The 18,457-nt window shown below is 38.0% G+C and overlaps 1 protein-coding gene across 3 annotated transcripts in view; it reads right to left on the reverse strand.

Moving 5' to 3' along the window:
* Window positions 1-259: 259 nt before the first annotated feature.
* Window positions 260-18,457, reverse strand: part of ST18 (ST18 C2H2C-type zinc finger transcription factor) — a 103,069-nt gene continuing 84,871 nt past the window's right edge. For all 3 annotated transcript variants that reach the window (XM_032841167.1, XM_032841168.1, XM_032841166.1), the window contains 7 exons: window positions 17,987-18,049; window positions 17,803-17,883; window positions 16,658-16,879; window positions 11,094-11,182; window positions 4,169-4,272; window positions 2,878-3,021; window positions 260-682 (listed from right to left, as the gene is read on the reverse strand). In XM_032841167.1, the coding sequence (XP_032697058.1) occupies window positions 542-682; window positions 2,878-3,021; window positions 4,169-4,272; window positions 11,094-11,182; window positions 16,658-16,879; window positions 17,803-17,883; window positions 17,987-18,049 (844 nt within the window). In that variant the 3' untranslated portion in view covers window positions 260-541. The remainder of the gene's footprint in view (window positions 683-2,877; window positions 3,022-4,168; window positions 4,273-11,093; window positions 11,183-16,657; window positions 16,880-17,802; window positions 17,884-17,986; window positions 18,050-18,457) is intronic.

The following is an 18,457-nucleotide window of genomic DNA, read 5'->3' on the forward strand; positions in this document are numbered from 1 at the left end:
AGGAAAAGAAATGTGCAATAAAAATCAAACCGGACCATAGTGCAGTCCTTAGACAAGGATTTCCTTCTTACTTTTTTTGTTTTCTCATTTAAACCCAGCAAGGTATGTGATTTGAGAATAGCATTTCTATTTAAATTCTATTGGAAAATAAATTAATAAACACACTTGTAAAAATATGGCAGACTTCAAAATGCAGTTAAAAGATAAAAAACTCTTTGATTAGAAATAAATAAAATATAAAAATGTCACATTTATTTTACATATACTTTACAAAAAAAAAAATCCAAAAGAGTGCAATGAAGAAATAAAATTAAAACATATGAAAATAAATAAGATCTGATATTTGACTGCATCGCTTTTAATCCAGAGTCTATCATAGTTTTTCTTTCCTTTTTATGTCAGCTGGGGGGGAAAATTAGTGCAATGTTGCAATTGTAAATGCAGTACGGCAACCTATGTGCCTTAGCAGCACAGGAGTCCCTTCCAGATCCGTCTGTGTTACTGCTGTTTGTAATTTCTGTTGCCTGGCAGCGCTGTGGTCCTACACATGGATGCCCTTCACTGCCTGTTTGATACTTTCCAGCAGAGCTTTGCATTCCGGGGAATAGTCCCGTTCCAGATTGCTGTACATGTCTGTGAGTGTATTTACATATGCTTCAAAATTCTGCTCACTGATAGGCCCCTAAATGAAGACAAAACACATGGAACCAATCAGAGTCACTCAGGCTGGGGCAAAAGGAGGACCTAGTAACACCAAGAGTATCAGTGACTCCAGGGTCTTAAAGGGAAGGGAAGAATCCATATGGCTGCTGGAGTTTAGGGAGATGGAGAGACACTGAGTATGTTGGGATTCAACTGTTCACTCTTGACTCCATTGACAGGCCCGCTGTGATTGTTAATATTTTGTGGTCAATTTGGAGCTGTGTCAGATAGATACCTGGCTACTGAGCGGGACCCCTCAGAGCTGCACTGCTTTGGGGAGGCTGCCTCAGCTTCAGTTGCACATGCCCAGCGCCACAGACCTCCTGTCTGCACAAGGGGAATGTCGGAGAGGCTATGGAGGAAGACTTTGCTTGAACCAGGTGGTTCCTTTGACAGCACTGGGCTGGAATTAAAGGCACTTAAGATCTGAGCAAGTTGCTCACTAACCAGGTGGACATTTTTTTCTTTTTTCATCCTCAGACACCTTTTTGGCTATATTTTCCCCTTGTGGCATCATTGTAATATATCCTTGCATTTTTCTATCTCTGCTCAGGTAGCACATCAGATTCACCAAGATCTGCTTATCTCTTATTCTTTTTGTGTGTTTTAGTAGCTTCTTTGTCTAATGTGGTGCTTCAGAGAGTGGTCACTTGATCCATGTAAATTGCACATGTGCCTGAAGGGAAGTGCAAGACACAAAGGGCATGCTACTAACCATTTCTGGGTTCCTCTATTTTCCCACCTTTTGGAAAACATGTGAATGTGCTTTACTTGCTTCATGAAATGCTTGGAAGAAAGGATTTTTCAAATGTCTAAATACTAGAGCAATAAAGGATGTTATCATTATTGCTGTTATTTAGAAGGTAGGCTTGCTAATTCTGAAGATTATCTTGCTGTGCTTAGCAAGATATTGATCTGAATTATGAGTATTGTCTAACCATGGTTTTCTGTTCCCTTTCAGTTTCTGCCCTTGCTGTGTCATGGGTTTCTTGGAGAGTTTGTAACTGGACCAGGACCCAGGCAGCAAAGTGGATAAAGTCCACACAGTAAAGCCTGGCTCATCTGGCTTTGGAGCCTGGATCAAATTACATGATCTCTGAACTTTGATATCCTCAACTACAGAATGGGAAGGCCAAAGCTGACTGTTGGGTGTCTGTGTGAATATTTAGTGTAATCAACCTTAAAAAATCACCACTAGGCTGCCTTGCATATAGCTCTATAAGGTACAGTTTCTCTTGTATGGTAATGACTATTTTTATGGCATTTGTGAAGGAAAACATAGTAATGAATACAAATTTCAAGTATGAATTAGACAAATGTTCATAAATAATATTACAATAATATCTAAAATGTACCTTAATACTAGCCATAAAGTAATAATTTATTTTCCTTTGTTATCGATTTTTTTAATTGTCAAGAGACACTTTTGGAATTGGGTAAGATGAGGGTTCCATGCTGCAAAATTGGGTAAACTGAGGGATTTATTGCTTTCAGGTAAACCAATCATATTTTTTCATGAAATTGCTGTTTCTTTATATATCTTTATATATAAATTCTATATATAAAATTTGCAGCTCTAAAGAACTTGCTCTAAGCATTAAGGAAATTAAAAGCATTCAACAATGCAGCCTCTCTTCCAAATGTTTGTAATATTTATGAAAATGTGACAGAAACTAATTATCTATGAATTTGAAATAGTTGCCAAAACTCAAGTATATGTTTAGATTTTGAAAATAAGGATGACTTGCTCACTTTTTATTTCATATGAGAACATGAATATGTTCTTCCTACTTAACGCCAAATTAAAAATATATATATATTTTTTTTATTATGGTTCTTGAGCAAGAGTGGATGGCACGAATGGCTGTAAGTCTTCTAAGTTCTCTATTTGGAAATAAACTTTTAGGAGGGAGCTTTGGCCTCCAACCTTTGTATTACATTATAAAGCAAGTTTTGAATAAACCCTCACCTTTAAATGATTCCTGCAATTTCAAAAACCTTTGGCTTTCATGTAATTTAATGTACGTGTCTGTCATGGTCCCTGTGAGGGAGGTGGCTGCCTGTCAGACGCGATAGAGCATGCGCACTACCTGTGTGGCTGCTGACGGGTGGCCCTCCTGGTGAGTGCGTAAGGGCGCTGCAACCGAGCAAGCCAAGGTCCTGCCTTGGACTTACCATCTGTGGAAGCTGAATGTCCGCAAGGCTTGAGATGAGAGCTTGACTCAGGCCCGCCAGCTCCTTCAGCAGACTCTCGTTGTTCTGCTCTATGAGCTTGTTCTCCTCCTCTATTGTCTTTAGGTTGCTCTCCATAGATGTGATCTGAAAAGGAAGTAACTTGGGAATGTGAGCAGCTGGATTTGGAGGAGGGCAAGAGGTTTCTCTCTGAAGGAAAGGCATCCGCTGAACCTGACTGCCAAGGAATGCGTACTACTCCACAACTTCTCATAAAACCACAACCCCTCATATTGCTTTAAGTTTTGGAATCACATTCCCAAGTTTACATCTTTAGCCCAGACTTCCTATGAGTTGCAAATTCCACATCTCCACATGGCTACGTGGTGACTATCTCAAGTTTAGTATGTTCAAGAGTGAGCCTTTTCTACTTCCCCCAAACCTGCTCCACACACAGTCCTCATTTTCCCAACTTGAACACTGCTCAGGCCTGAAAGCTCTCTTTTTCTCGTAGTCCTTCACAATATCCAAGATGGAGACTGTCCTCACCTGCACTGATGGCCCCTGGGTCCAGCCCCTGGAGTGACTGTGACTGCTTTCTCATGGGTGGCCCTATGCCTGGCTTTGCCCCATGCAATCTCTTCTTGGCCTGTCTTCAACACAGCTACCAATACAAGTCTCTTAAGATGTAAGTCTTAATATAGGTCAAATATGACTGGGTTAACCATTGGCTCAAAATAAAATATAAAAAAATATTTTCCATTTGGATAAATCTAGTCAGAGGATGGGGCAGATGTTACATAGAAGAATACAGAATTGAGAAATTGCTTGGATTTTTCAGTAAACAGTGTCTCCAGAAAAATCTCCAAAAAGACTGTTTCTAACAAATACACATTCAGAGATGTTCTAGAAAATTCAAATGTGAAAAGATCTGTTTATTTGAACTTTGAATAATACTAACTACTCTTACATCTTCTAATGACAGTTTTTCGAAAACACCATGTGCTCTGCAGGACTCTAGTTACAGGATGATTGGCTTTATTTGCTTCTAAAGCCTTTAAGACACCCAAGGCAAAAACATGAGTAGCTTTTCCTACAGATAATCAATGATGGCCCAGGGTGATCTACCTAGCCATGCAATGGTGTCATCGAGACATGGTCAATGTATTCATTGTAAGATATCAGTTTATTTTTTTATACAACTTTTAACAGTTTTATGTTTTGCCTCCGCTATTGATTGCAATCACTTTAAAGATAACTAATAGCTTTTCTGTTGTGTTATTGTTGTTTTTACCTGCGTCTGAAGTTTCATCATATCTGCTTCAATTTTAAGGTTGGATTCATTCAATTCCTTTATTTCTTCATCCAAATGCCTAATTTCTTCATCACTCTCTAAACCTACAAAAAGTCAGACTATCTGAGTTTAAACAGAAAATATGAGACAGTGACAATATGAGTCATTTTATGTTTAAATTTGTGCTTTGCTAAGTGAAAATTGGACTTTAATTTGAAATGTTGAATTTTTACCCAAATCTATATCCAAGATTCTAAAAAAGTGGGTTAAAGAGTTATTTTGTAAGAAAAAGGAGTAGAAAAGTAATACCATTTAATGTAGCACTGTTATGTTCCAGGTATGTTGCTACACATGTCTGCAGATAATTTCTGATTTAAACTTCACTGCACACTATGGGGCATGTTCCATTATACCTTTTTCACATATGAAGACACTGAGTCTAGAGGAGCTAAATGCAGCCACACTCATCACAACAGAGGCTGCATAACCTGCCTGTGTCCAGAGTAACAGCAGAGCTAGGAATGAATTCCATAGCCCATGCATCCTCTCGTACACAGTGTTGTAAGAACAGTTATGACATGAATTATGCTGATTAGTTGTATATTTATTACCTGTGTAGGACCTTATGAATCATCACTGGAGGCAGAGCTGGGGTGTAAGCAGGGGGCTTAGAGTCCAAGGACACAAAATTTGGGTTCCCTCTGTAGAGCTGGATAAGGAGCAATGCAATCTAGGAGAAGGAACATGGGCTTTGGAATTCGAATGCTGGCCCTGACTCTTGCTCTTGAACCTATACAACTTACTTAATTTCTTTGTGCCCCAGTTTCTTCTTCAATAAAATAAGCATAAAATCTATGTTGTAAGAATTAGTGCAATAAATTATAAAGTGCTGAATGTATAGTAGGTTCTCAATGAGTGGGAGTTATTTCTCATCACTATTTTATAGAAGGAATATGAATGCATTTTAAGTATTTTTTTTTAAGTTCAGAATGGAAGCTCATATTAAAAAGGACAGAAGCAGGACATGAGGTGAGTGAATCTGCACCAAAGAGATGATAACAATTAAGATGGATAAATGTAAACTTCTGCATTTAGATTTAATGAGATTGAATTCATGAGAGCAAGGATGAGAAAACTGACAACTTGTTTGAAAGAGTTCTAGACTCTTACACTGCTCTGGGGTTACTACTCTGGACAACAGTTCATTGTCCTCTGAAAGTAAACTTCACGTGCTCTATGACCCAGCAATTCCATCCCTAGGTACACACCTGAGACAAACGACTGCAGGTGCACAAGAGGAGGCATGCACTAGATGAACACAACACATTCACAAAAGCCCAGCCTGGAAACACACTGCATGCCCGCCAAAACAACATGAATGACTCTTACCAATAACATGTTAAGAAAACTGTGAGCTCTATTTACATAAAGCTTGATGAAGACGGGTGGCTGTTTTGTGGGTCCTTACTGCTTTATTATGTTACTAACCACCTAAATAAAAGTGGGCTATGCATGCACCAATGAAGAGAGTATGCCACGAGATTGATCTAATACGGGGCTCTGAGATTCAATAAAGAAGAAAAGCAAACCAACAACTAAGATCTGGATATTTTAGTACCTAGACCAATTTGAATATGAGTCAACAGTGTGACACAGCTCCTAAGAGAACAATAAACAATCACCCAGGACCACACTAATGGTTATATAACATCCAGGACACAGGATTTATTCTGAACTGGCTGACTGTATCCGGGGAATTTCACTGGTTTCTGAGCACCAAGTTTTACCAGTTGGTATCCAAGTACAGGATCTTTATTTCTCAGATGAGTAGGATTGAAATACTTGTTTTTGACAACACCAGGGAGCGTAGATGATCCATTAAACAGGTATTTTGAGTACTATTAGCACTTAAAATTTTTCTGGTTTGAGCAAATGAAAATTTCTATTGCTATATTTCTTTGCCAAATTGTTTTTCCTTTTTGTCTCTTTTCAATAAAATTCCACTTCAGAAAATGGCATTTTCTTACATAGTATCTGGTGAGGCAGACAATAAGCAAGGAAGCAACTGATAAAATATGAAGAACTATGAAGGAAACAAGCAGGGAGCTGGGGAAGCCTCTTTTAATTTGAGAGTTTACTGATACAGTAAAAAACAGGCACATGAAAAGCTTGGGATTGGGTTGGGATGAGCATCCCAGGGGAGGGACTAGAAAGCACAGAGGCCTGGGGTGGGAAGGGAATGGATATTCTGCTCCCTGGCCTATAAGAAGTCCCTCATGAGTGAAGAAACAGGTCATGGGAGACCTCGCAAAGAGCTTGGGTTTATTCCCTGTGCGATGGGAGCCAGTGAAGAATTTTAAGCAGGGGAGTTGATGTGATCTGGTTGGCTTTGTGAAAGCATAACTCAGATCTGAGTAGAGAATGGGGTGACAGGGAGAGAGAACAGAAACCAGAAGACCAGTTAGGAGATTATCACTGGGATCCTGGCTCATCTGATGGTTCTTTGCCCCATGGAAGTGGTAGTAAGTGTAATAGAAGTAGACTCAACATAATACTTGTAGGTGGGATTCGCAGATCTTGTGATGAATGGGAGGAAGGAGATAAGAGAACGGAGGAATCAAGGAAGACTATTTGTTTCTGCTTGAGCAGCTGGGCAACTAGTGGCATTCCAGGGATGAGGGAGCCTAGGGGAGCAGAAGCTTCCAGCAGGAAAATCAAGAGTTTAATTTTGGTTGTGAAGTCACAGATATTTGTGAGAAGACTCTGTGAGCCCAGATTCTTTGTACTGAGCTCTAGTTAGGATTACATTCCCCTGGCATCGAAGACACTCAAGACTCTTGACAAAGATGGGGCCACTTGAAAGATGCCTAAGAACAAAAGTCTATGGGGAAGGTATGATCATGAGATGAGACCTCAAAAAAGGAACATTGTGATGGGATCCAGCACATAATAGGCACTCCATAAATTCTCAGGCAATTAATGGATAAATGAACTAATGTTTTTGTTATGATTTCTGGAATTTGGGGGGATTTTTTTTTAATTTTGAGGGAAAGGTAGGTATTTTAGCCAGTCTCTTTGTAATTTTTTCCATGAATACATTACCTTATCTATTTCTATTGATTATTTATCTGTCAACCTCCTCTCCGTACACCGTCTTTAAGAGGCTCTGCCACTGAGTGGAACTGAGAGGATGCCACAGATTTTGAATTTCACACTGCACTTGCAAATATGAACTAATTTGATTCTTTAAGGATCCCAAGAGGTAGATATACTTCTTACCTCATATTATGGATGGGAAAACAAGGCATGAAGAGGTTAAATAGTAAGCAGTAGAGCTAGGATTCAAAACGCAAGCTCTCTGGTTCCAGAATATGTTCTCTTAACCATTTTAATGCTACCTTTACTCATGGATATTTAATCTGCTTTGAAATTTTCCGTTAAATATTTGCGCTGATGTTCCTTGATGGATATACACACAACAGAATAGAGAGTAGAAGTAGAGGGCTGGGTTAGACTAGCCATATATTGTTGACCATGGAAACCATATAAACTTTCCACTAAATATTTTAGTAGAACTATTCAGTGTTTCCTTATAGGGAAACCTGTTTAAAATCAAAAGAATATGCTTCCTTTACTTGGTGCAAATCTATGCCTAATATACATAATTAGGGATTACATAACTTATAATAATACTTTATATTCTGTATAAATGAATAAGGGATGTAAACACTTGTATATAGCAGATATGCTCAACTTATAAGGGGCTTTAAGTTATTAGATAAAGTTTTATCCAGAAAAGAATAATGTATCACAATATTTAAAGCATGGTAATTTGCCACATGGAAAGAACTAGAAGGATCTGCTAAATATAAGAACACATACATAGGTCAACCATTATAACTTTTATTTGTCTCACAAAGAACAGAAAGGCAAGGGTTTATTCATGTACAGATGTTCTAATTTTATTATCAAGGACCAGTAATGGTCTTTAAAAAATTAGCATGGCAATTTAATTATGGCAAGGAGGAGAACTAAAGATCAATTCTTCTAAAATAAACATAAATATTTTTGGTGTTGACGTTCCATGTTTTAATTGGTTTGTAGGTAAAATTCTCCTAACATGTTAGGTAATCCGACCAACTGCCTGAATGATTTGTATCTATTTTAATTTAATATAGAACAACAAGAAGTTTAAAGTCATATGCACTGTGTACGGTATTGCAATTTGATTTCTTTTTAGGATCTGGGGAATGTTGGGTTACGCCTGTTTTATAAGTCATCCAGGGAACCATGGCTGTGTCCAAGCTTTAAAGTAGGGGAGTATGGGGATGGCACATCATTAGAGAAGGGCTCAAATAACTTTAGGTCCTCCCTGACCCTCCACTGACCACTGACTTGAACTCAGGTGGATTTTTCTTCACACACAAGTTATTGTGGGTTCTCAGGCTTCAGAAAAGCATCAGCCCCTAGCTTTTTAGATTATGAAAATGTGTAAATTTTCCAGTTTCCTGGCCCATTTAGAATAAATGTACTTCAGACACTTGTCAATGTGTTCCAGGCCATCTTTCTGCTGCTTCACATCCTTTGAAAGTTCAGCTGAAGATGCTCAATTTAAAAAGCACCCTTCAGGGCACGTGCACCTGAATGTTTATAGCAGCAATGTCCACAATAGCCAAACTATGGAAAGAACCTAGATGTCCATTAACAGATGAATGGATAAAGAAGATGTGGTATAAATATACACAATGGAATACTATGCAGCCATCAAAACAAATGAAATCTTGCCATTTGTGACGACATGGATGGAACTAGAGGGTATTCTGCTTAGTGAAATAAGTCAGTCAGAGAAAGACAATTATCATATGATCTCCCTGATATGAGGGAGTTGAGAGGCAATGTGGGGGTTTTGGGGAGTAGGAAAGGAATAAATGAAACAAGATGGGATCAGGAGGGACACAAACCATAAGAGACTCTTAATCTCACAAAACAAACTGAGGGTCGCTGGGGGGAGGTGGGTAGGGAGAGGGTGGTTGGGTTATGGACATTGGGGAAGGTATGTGCTATAGTGAGTGCTGTGAAGTGTGTAAACCTGGCGATTCACAGACCTGCATCCCCGGGGCTAATACATTATATGTTAATCAAAAATTTAAAAATTAATAAAAAAAATAAAAAGCACCCTTCAAAGAAGGTATGTGCAGTCCATCTGCTCTGGGGTTACTATAACCATCTACTAGGGGGTTTGAACAGCCCAGTGGAACTGTGTGTACCCGCCCCACATCTCACTGGCACTCTGCAAAGCTTTACTATAATTTGTTGCAATGCCAACTGTTTTGTTCTTATCTTACTGTTTTGTTCTTATCTTTATTAGGAAGAGCCTGTGATTTCTATTATATTTACTGTTAAAGGTGTTGCTGGTGTTCTTATAATGAAGACTCATAGGAAATGTTTTCTTCATGTACTCACTTCCAGAGAAAGTTTTGCTTTGAATTTCTTGCTGACTGTGTGATTCTTACAGTGATTATACTCTCCTTTTGCTTTGGGGTTTAAAGAGCTGAAAGTAAAATCTGAGATCCCTTTTTAACCACTACAAAAAGGCTTGCTTCGCACATTCCTGTTATTATCCTCAGGCTTGTCCCACCTTGCTTTCTTATTTTTGATCTCCTTTTGTCTCATTTTTTTGAATTAACTTCTAACTAACTTTTTCTTAATGTAGCATTGCACTCCCCATCATTTAACTATTGCTTGAAAGAAGGTGACATATAAATTAAAAAAAATACATGTATACACACACACACACACACACACACACATATAAAATTGTGCCAGTTTTACAGAGAATGTGCTAAGAGGCAGTTGAGAAGTGGGGGATTTCCGAGGAACAATGAAAAATATCTGGAGAAAGCACTTTTACTGAGCATCTAGGTGTTGGAAAGAATGTCCAGCACAATCTCTAACCTCCAGTTCTTTTATTCCTCCTCCACAGGCAAACTGACCCCCTTCACCTCTTAGTGGTGGCTCCAAGAGGGAGAGCAGGTCCCCAAGAGGCCACTTCAGATAATGCATCTGACAGCATATGAAAACTTCAGAAGGGAAATTGTAGGAGGCTCAAAAGTGCTTCCCTCCCTCAGATACTGCATATCTTCTTTGTAAAAAATCATAGCAAATTTAAAAGATTGGGAAATGCTTAAAGAAGTAAGGTAAAAACAGTTACTCCAATCCAGTTATGTGCCAAAGATGTCATCAAATCAATCTCCAAAACAAAACAATGCTTTGCCATTGTTTCTAGATGCTTTAGAAAGATGATCTAAGGAAACAACACATGCTTGAGATGACATTGATGGGAACTCTTACGAAAAGCACTCAAGAATCAAAGGAAAATTGGAGGATCCAAAGACAGAGTTCAGAAACTGCATTACTAACTTTTATAAAGCATTGACACTAGGGAAGTATAGATATAAATTTAAATCATCCAGATTCATCATAAAAATATTTCGAGGATGCAACAAACCTTAAGGATTCAAAGACAGATGCCCAAAACTGTATTTCTTGAAATTTGATAGAAGGCTTACAACAGGAACACACACACACACACACACACACACACACACAGACACACACACACTCATGCAAAGGTGTGATTTTGAGGACTGAAGGACAAAAGTTCAGCTGGTGTGTCTTAGTCCTTCAAATGGTAATGCTTGATTTTCTGTGTTAGAGATACTTAATGAAAAAGGAAAAAAAAAAAAACCCAAGAAGTTGTTTTTTAGATGAAGTTATAGTTTTAGTTGAGATTCAAGGAAAACATCCTCCTTGTATATTAAAATTACATTTTCCATATAGAGATTAATTTGGCAGGAGAACAACTTTGGGGAGCTATGGCTGAGACCTTGGTGGGGATGGTAGCTTTCTAGCCCTGTGCTCTTACCACCAGTTGCTTTGAGCTTGATGGTCATTAGTTCTTCCGAGACCTTGCCCTTTTTGATGGCTTGTGCGTTTAGAGGACATCCGGATAAGCTGTGAGAATAGAAATAGTACCAGTGTGTGAAATACATATTACTCCTTTTTTTTTTTTTTTAACACATGTCAAGTACATCAAAAACTAATGACATACTGTATGGTGACTAACATAACATAATAAAAAAATAATAAAAAAAAACATGTTACTTCTTACAAAAATTAAAATTTTATATTCATCACTTACTAAGTCTTTGCCTACTAATTACATTATAATCTTCAGTCTCGTTGTAGAAATAACACCTAATATCTATGAACACAAAAGCAAAGGCCCTCAGATAATATAATTATGTTTTGTGTTTTTGCTCTTTAAATCAAAATTCAAATAACCATTACTGATATTATCATTTAATTAATTTTGTTAAAATGTTACTATTCTGCATTCATACAAGTGCCTTTTTTTAGGAATGGTTACTTTATTTTCTGTAAATGTAAAATAGTACATATATATTACAAATAAGAATTGTTCCAAATGAGTCAATATTCCATGAATAATTAAGCAGGATCTAGTTCTTCCTGTCTTTTATGTACTATAGTCTGGTCTTTACAGAATGACTCAAATTAAACCCAAAATAATAAAAATAAACTGGTATATCACATGCCGTTTGGACATGAGAACATTTCTACTTTATAATCTTAATTTTTTAAACATTACTTTTCATTAAAAAAAAAATGCCTATGCTGAAAGGAGAATGAAAGGAACCACTATAAATATATTAAAATGCAGTGCCTGCAGGCGGTGTATTGTCCTGCAGTGGGGTTTACATCTTTTCCTTAATTGCTGTATTCTTCAGCTGTGCTTCCTTTCTTTAATGTCATCTGTTTTATTTAAATTGCACCAAAATGATAATGAAACATTGAACAAAATTTGTTTGCTATAGTAGATGATCAAATGATTTTGTTGTTTTAAGTAACCATTCATTCTTTTGCAATTTTGTTGTATTTTTGGAGATGCAATTTTTAAATAATGTTAAAAATTGTCACAATCAGCCACTTAGAATATTTTTTTTCCTACAGATATTTGGTTGCAATTCATGTACAAAATAATCATTTTCAATTCAAGCATTACAACACTTGGCAAAGTGAAAAGAAATATTTCTAAAGCATGGGCCTTAATAAATGTTTGCTACATGAATGTGTGTTTTTTTTTTTTTTCAAGATTTATTTATTTATTTCAGTGGGGAGGGGGCAAAGGGAGAGGTAGAGAGAGTATCCCAACCTGACTCCCCTCTGAGCGTGGAGCCAGATTTGGGGCCTGATCTCATGACCCTGAGGATCATGACCTGACCTGAACCAAGAGTCGTTCCCTTAACCAACTGTGTCACCCAAGCACTCTATGAATGTATTTTAAAGTACATTCAAAGTTATTCTATATGAAGATTATATGAAATCCAAAAATAATACATATGTAATATTACATAGAAAAAGAAGGATATGTGGTTTGCCAAAACTTGATAAATTATGAAATATTTAACACAGGAGGAGAAAATAATGAAAAAACACAAACAGAACGATAAACCAGATTTTCCTATTTTGTAAGATTCTCACCATACAATGTGGCCTATATAAGCTTCATTATATTTTTTCTTTTTCTGAAAAGTTTCTATAAGTCTGTCTTACTTTATGTCCTATATAGTGTTCTCAGAAAATGGTCATGAACAGGATTAATATTTAGTTGGTAAGGTGGATTTTAAAAGTGACCTGTAGTGGGGTGCCTAGCTGACTCAGTGGGTTAAGTATCCAATTTTTTATTTCAGTTCAGGTCATGATCTCAGGGCTGTGGGATCAAGCCCTGCATGGGCTCTACGCTCAGTGGGGAGCTTGCTCGGGATTCTCTCTCTCCCTCTCTGACTCCCCACCTCCCCACCCCTCCCTCTTCCCTCAAACTCACTTTCTCTCAAATAAAGCAAAAAAATCTTTTAAAGGAAAGTGACCTGTAGTAAGTCCATTTGTCGTGTAATGGTAATGGCTACTAATAGCTCAGGAGAACATCCCTGACTCTGTCCTCTAAACAATCAGCTTTGTTCCAACAACAAGACAATAAATGTTCAGTTGTAACACAGTGGTGAGGAGAGTTAATGAAGTGTCCACAGCTATGTGACTTAGAACCTAAGGGTATAGTTAAGTTATGAAAGTGAGGGTATGGTTTCACAATGTCACTTGATAGTTTGTATCTTCCAATGCAGTTACATCTTCCAGGGTATAAAACAAATCTTAAACTAAAAAAAAAAACTGGGATAAAAAAATGATAAAATGTCATTTTTCCTTTTGAGGATGACCACATCATCCATGGGGCTTCAAACTGTTGCTTAAGAAAAGATAGAGGTTGACTGGGGTGTCTCTGTCAAGATTTGGGCTCTGAATTGCAAAAGCAGGAAAAAATGTCTTTTATGGTTTTGACCAATTTGCAATTTAATCACATATCATGGCAATTTTAAACCATATCTTCATCTGCCTTGTTAAAGTGATATTTCTGATGATACAATTTACATGGACATCACAGTTTACATTAAAAAAACTAAAAAAACCCTAAAAAATGACAGTTATGGCACAGGACTAAATGAGGTCTAATTGTCATAAATGTTCTGGTCTGAAGTTACAAACATCCATATTGTGTATGTGTGTGTGTTTGTATGTGTGAATGTGTGTGTCTGTGTGTCTTTATATAAAAACATTTGTTTTCCCAGACTGCCAGTTTTTCAAAATAGAAGTATGCCATGCAAGACTTAAAGCACGGTTTTAAAATAATTAGTTTGTAAATATGCTGATGTAAATGCATGGATCAAATTGTTCTCAACCATCCTATAAGGTGAGTTTTGTAATTATTCCTGTTTTGGTGCATGTTAGAGTGAGAAAAATTATGAAATTCACCTTAGAGAGAATGGCTGGGGAAAGGCTGTGAGGCTGGCACACAGAAAGATCCCCTGAACGCCAAGGATGGAGATGATACTGTGCTCACGACAGGGGCTCTGCTGTACTAACGCTGTGTGCAAGGGCAATCCCGAACTTCCCTGTGCTTGTCCTCTTCTGTCAATGGAGGATAATTGTACTACCTCTGTAGCTCACAGGGTTTTGTAAAGGATTAAAGGAATAAACCACCTAAGGTACTTAGAACAGTGCTCTCTACTGGAACAGAGCGTGCCCTGAATAGATGTTCGCCATTGTCAGGGATGGGAAAGAGTACCGAACAACCTCGGGGATTTGAGGGGCAAAATACGGACTATATAAAAGTGTCTCATAGGTTAAATCATGCTATTTCAGCATAAGTCATTCCTACTTTAATGAATTATTAATGAATTATTGGATATATACACATATGTTAAAATAATTTTTATGAAAAGGAAAGGAAATTGTCTGGGTCAGACACCGTTATGTGCCAGGCTATAAGCTAGGAACTTTATTACATTATTTCACTACATTCTATATATAGTAAAGAGTAGCATTCCACCTTAAAGAGAATACCCCAAAGTGAATTCAGTCTCTTAAATCTTCCAAGTAGCAAGAGAACTCTCTAGTGAAGAACAGTGAAGTCTGAATTATTCACTTGTTTTCACACATAATTATTTCCTTTCTCCTAGAGAATAATATCTTGGCATTAATGTTGAAGCCTAATTTTGAAATCATACTTTTCTTTCTCTTACTATGAAATAGGTAATATGTACCTAAATACATAGTGTGTATTTGCAGTTTAAAGAATACTCTCAGAGTAAATACCTTTTACCTTCAAACATGAAGATGTTTGAAGCTCCCCATGACTTCAACAATTGCCTCTCCTGCCCCCAGACATAACCATTGCCTTGAATTGTAGGTTGATGATACCCTAGCTTTTTAAATGCAATATTGTTACTTGTTTTTTACTTTTTGGAAACAGAAGCATGCCCTACATATTCTTCAACAATTATTTTTCTGCTCAGCAAGCATTGTGTTCTATAATCCACTTAGAACACATCTTCATTGTCACCACCATGTGGCAGCACCCCCCCCCCCCACTGGACACATCCTGAATTTGTGGGTACGTGGGTTGTTCCCAGTTTGGACTTTACAGAGCAATGCTACCACAGACATTCTCAGACATGTCTCTGGGGTCCATTATACATGAGACTCCCTGAGGCATCAGCCTAAGAGCTCAGTATCTGGGTTACAAGGTATGTCCATCTGCCCTTTTTCAGCTGGACTCCTTAAAGACACTTTGCTTCCTGAAATGGCTCTACCAATTACTCTTCCACTGCTAGTGGGAGCCCCTGTTGCTCCCTATCCTCACCAAGCCTTAGTGTCATCATTAAAACTTCATGATTTTTAAAGATAATCCTGTTGTTGCTGACTGAGGGATGTGCCCGTCATAGTACAGCATTAACACTTCATTATCAGTGTTAACATGGATATTACTGAGTCCACAGTAAGAAAGTCAAGCTACTGTGCAGTTAATATGCCATTAGGCACACTTGATTTGTGACTGTCGCTCCCAAATATGAAATGAGGATTCAAACTCAGAATAAAGCAATGTGGACTATTGTGAACATGGCCATGCATTTGAAAATTAAAAAAATAAACCACTTAAAAAATGTAGGTTTTCTCGATAAGCAGATATGGCTGTATATCTACTTAAAACAGCAATTCCTGGAAGGGTTAATTTTCTGATACCATTGATATGTACCTTTAAAACCAAATAAAATATAGAATGCCCCTGCTTTTCTCAGTTTGCATACTGCTCGCAAGCAAATCAAAGCTCACACTAAAGCTTCACTGGGTTTTTAAATCCACATCACACGCAGGGACCAGTAGACTAGAAGGATCCTCCTTGATTGGAGAAGTGTGTACTGAATCTGCTAGTGCCTTTTCTTTAGGTAGAATGTGAACCAAAAAGCTGGACTAAGATCAGTGTTCCTGACAAAGGGCTCCATTGAAATCCACGACACTCAGTGACAAAGGAATTAAGTCATTGTGAAACTATAAAGGGTTTTCTAAATCTCTCTCATCCTGTCGTATACTTAGTAGTCACTGTGCCATTCTCTTTCTGGCTGCTGGGGATGAGTCACATCTCCCCCGCAGCAAAATAACTACAATTTGGCCTGAAATTGAACCAGTTCACAAGAGGGAGGGACATAAATATGTAAAGAGAAAGTTTACAATTACACTACATAATAGAGTAAATATCAGCACTTGAAATTGAAGTGAACCATTAAAAGACTAAACCATTAAAAAATAGCAGCATAAGCAAATTTGAGAACACAAAAAACAAGTGCAGTTTCTATAGCACTTAACTGTGTAGTAAGTTTTCAGAAACAGAGGATATAACATTTTTCATTCTTCAAAGGAGTCAAGCACCTCTCTGGCAAGACTCGCTGCACCATCTAAAGTGCTATGATTAATGAACTCAAGGAGGGATTCTTCCCTCAACCCAAAGCCATTGAGGTGAACACAACCACAACCACAACCACAACCACAACACAACAAAAGGCAGAAAACAAATGTTACCTTCTGTGGGTGACAAAAACATTATTTACATGGCCCAGCCCATTGCAGCCTGGCAAGGGACAGTGTGGTAGCTCTTGTTTGTTCAGTTTCCAGGAGAGGGGGCCCCCATTGAGAGGATTCTCCTTCTGTCTCTTGGCAGCCAGGGGACAGCCAGAAGCTGTGCGGTGGGACGTGTATTTACCTGATATGTGACCTTGGCCGTCACACCCTATCACAGGACATCTAGAGAGACACAGAAGAGTCATTACCAGCTGGGAGACACTAGATAACTCACACGAAGCGATGTAAGTAGGTGAATAAGAAGACAGTGGCAATTCCATATAGTACAGATGGCAAGTGGTAGAATTAAAGAGTTTTTAAAAATGCCATCACAACCAGCAAAACAGCACTGTATTACCAGAAATAGTGGTCCACAGGGCTGAGCTAAGCAAGGTTTATGCATTATCTCCCAAGATCCCCACTGCAAACCCACTGAACATAGTGTTACTGTCCCATTTTCCGGGTGGAGAAAATGAGGCTGATAGAGCTTAGTTAAGTTGCCACCCATTTTACAAGAAGTAGAGTCAGGTTCACACCCACACTTTTTAGCTCTAGAGTCAGCCACGTAAGCTCTGCCATGCTGCCTTCAACCAAAGACCATGGGTATAAAATGTTTACTGCTTTGCCCTACATTATGCAGCGCATTGCCCATAGCACTGGAATGGTGTTTTTTAAATGTCTCAATAATGCATTGAGAAATGTTGTAGAGGAAGAAATTTAAGATAAAATTTCATCTTAACCAAAATTAAAGCTTTTGGGGGAAATGTTGCCATATTTGTCATGCTTGTACTTCCACCATGCTTTTTTTCTTTAAAGCAACTGGAAAAAGTATAGACATAGTTTTTTGTTGTTGGTGGTTTTTTTGCTGTTGTTGTTGTTGTTTTTTGTTTTTTTGCATTATCAAAGAACTGTGTACACATAGCTAGGGATAAGATAATTTGCTCAAGCTTTTAAACACTCTGACGGCTGCTTCAAGGGTCCTTGCGTTTAATTGGGTGCCTCCACCCCTCAACCTTAATCAATGTTTAGTTGCCTCCCAACCAACATCCTGCCCATTTGACCAACAAACTACATCTGGCCACACCTCAACTGACAATCACACTCACTTGAGTTCAGGGTCTTCTTTTTCGTCCTTTGTAGGAGTCATTTTGACACTACCTTTCCTGGCACGAGGGCAGCCGGACAAACTAAATATGCAGACAACAAAGAACAAAACCAAACCAGGTGATCTCACTGGCCATTGCTGTCAACATTATGACTGCCCTCCTTCAGAAACAAAATTGATCTCACCTTCTGTGTGAAGCATAGTTTCCAGTCACGTGCCCTGAACCATCACAACCCGGGGTTGGACACCTAGAAAACGCAGAACAGAGAGCAAGAACTGCATGGTTGTAGTGGAGGCAGAGGGATCATGACACATTCAAATAGAACTAAACACAATGAGTTGCTTTGTGTGGGACTCTTTTTCCTTATACATAATGAATTTTTAGCTAAGAAAACATTTTCAAAGAAAATATTAAGATATGCATCTCCTGGGTGATGCTTAGCAGACAATGTATTAGCTTTTATCCTACCTTCTTTTTTTCTTCTTTTTAAACTTCATTTTGGAAGGAGCCTGAAATTTGGCCCACAACTTACTGCCAGGCTTCTGTCTACATCATGCAAAGTTTTTCTTTTTTGCTTAACAAAAAAGTTTTCCAAGTTGTTTCTGTGCATAATTTATTTTGTTTGATTTGATCCACTACTGCAATAATCCATTAA

Source organism: Lontra canadensis, unplaced genomic scaffold (assembly GCF_010015895.1).
Source record: "Lontra canadensis isolate GAN:19392208 unplaced genomic scaffold, GSC_riverotter_1.0 scaffold121, whole genome shotgun sequence".
NCBI lineage: Eukaryota > Metazoa > Chordata > Mammalia > Carnivora > Mustelidae > Lontra > Lontra canadensis.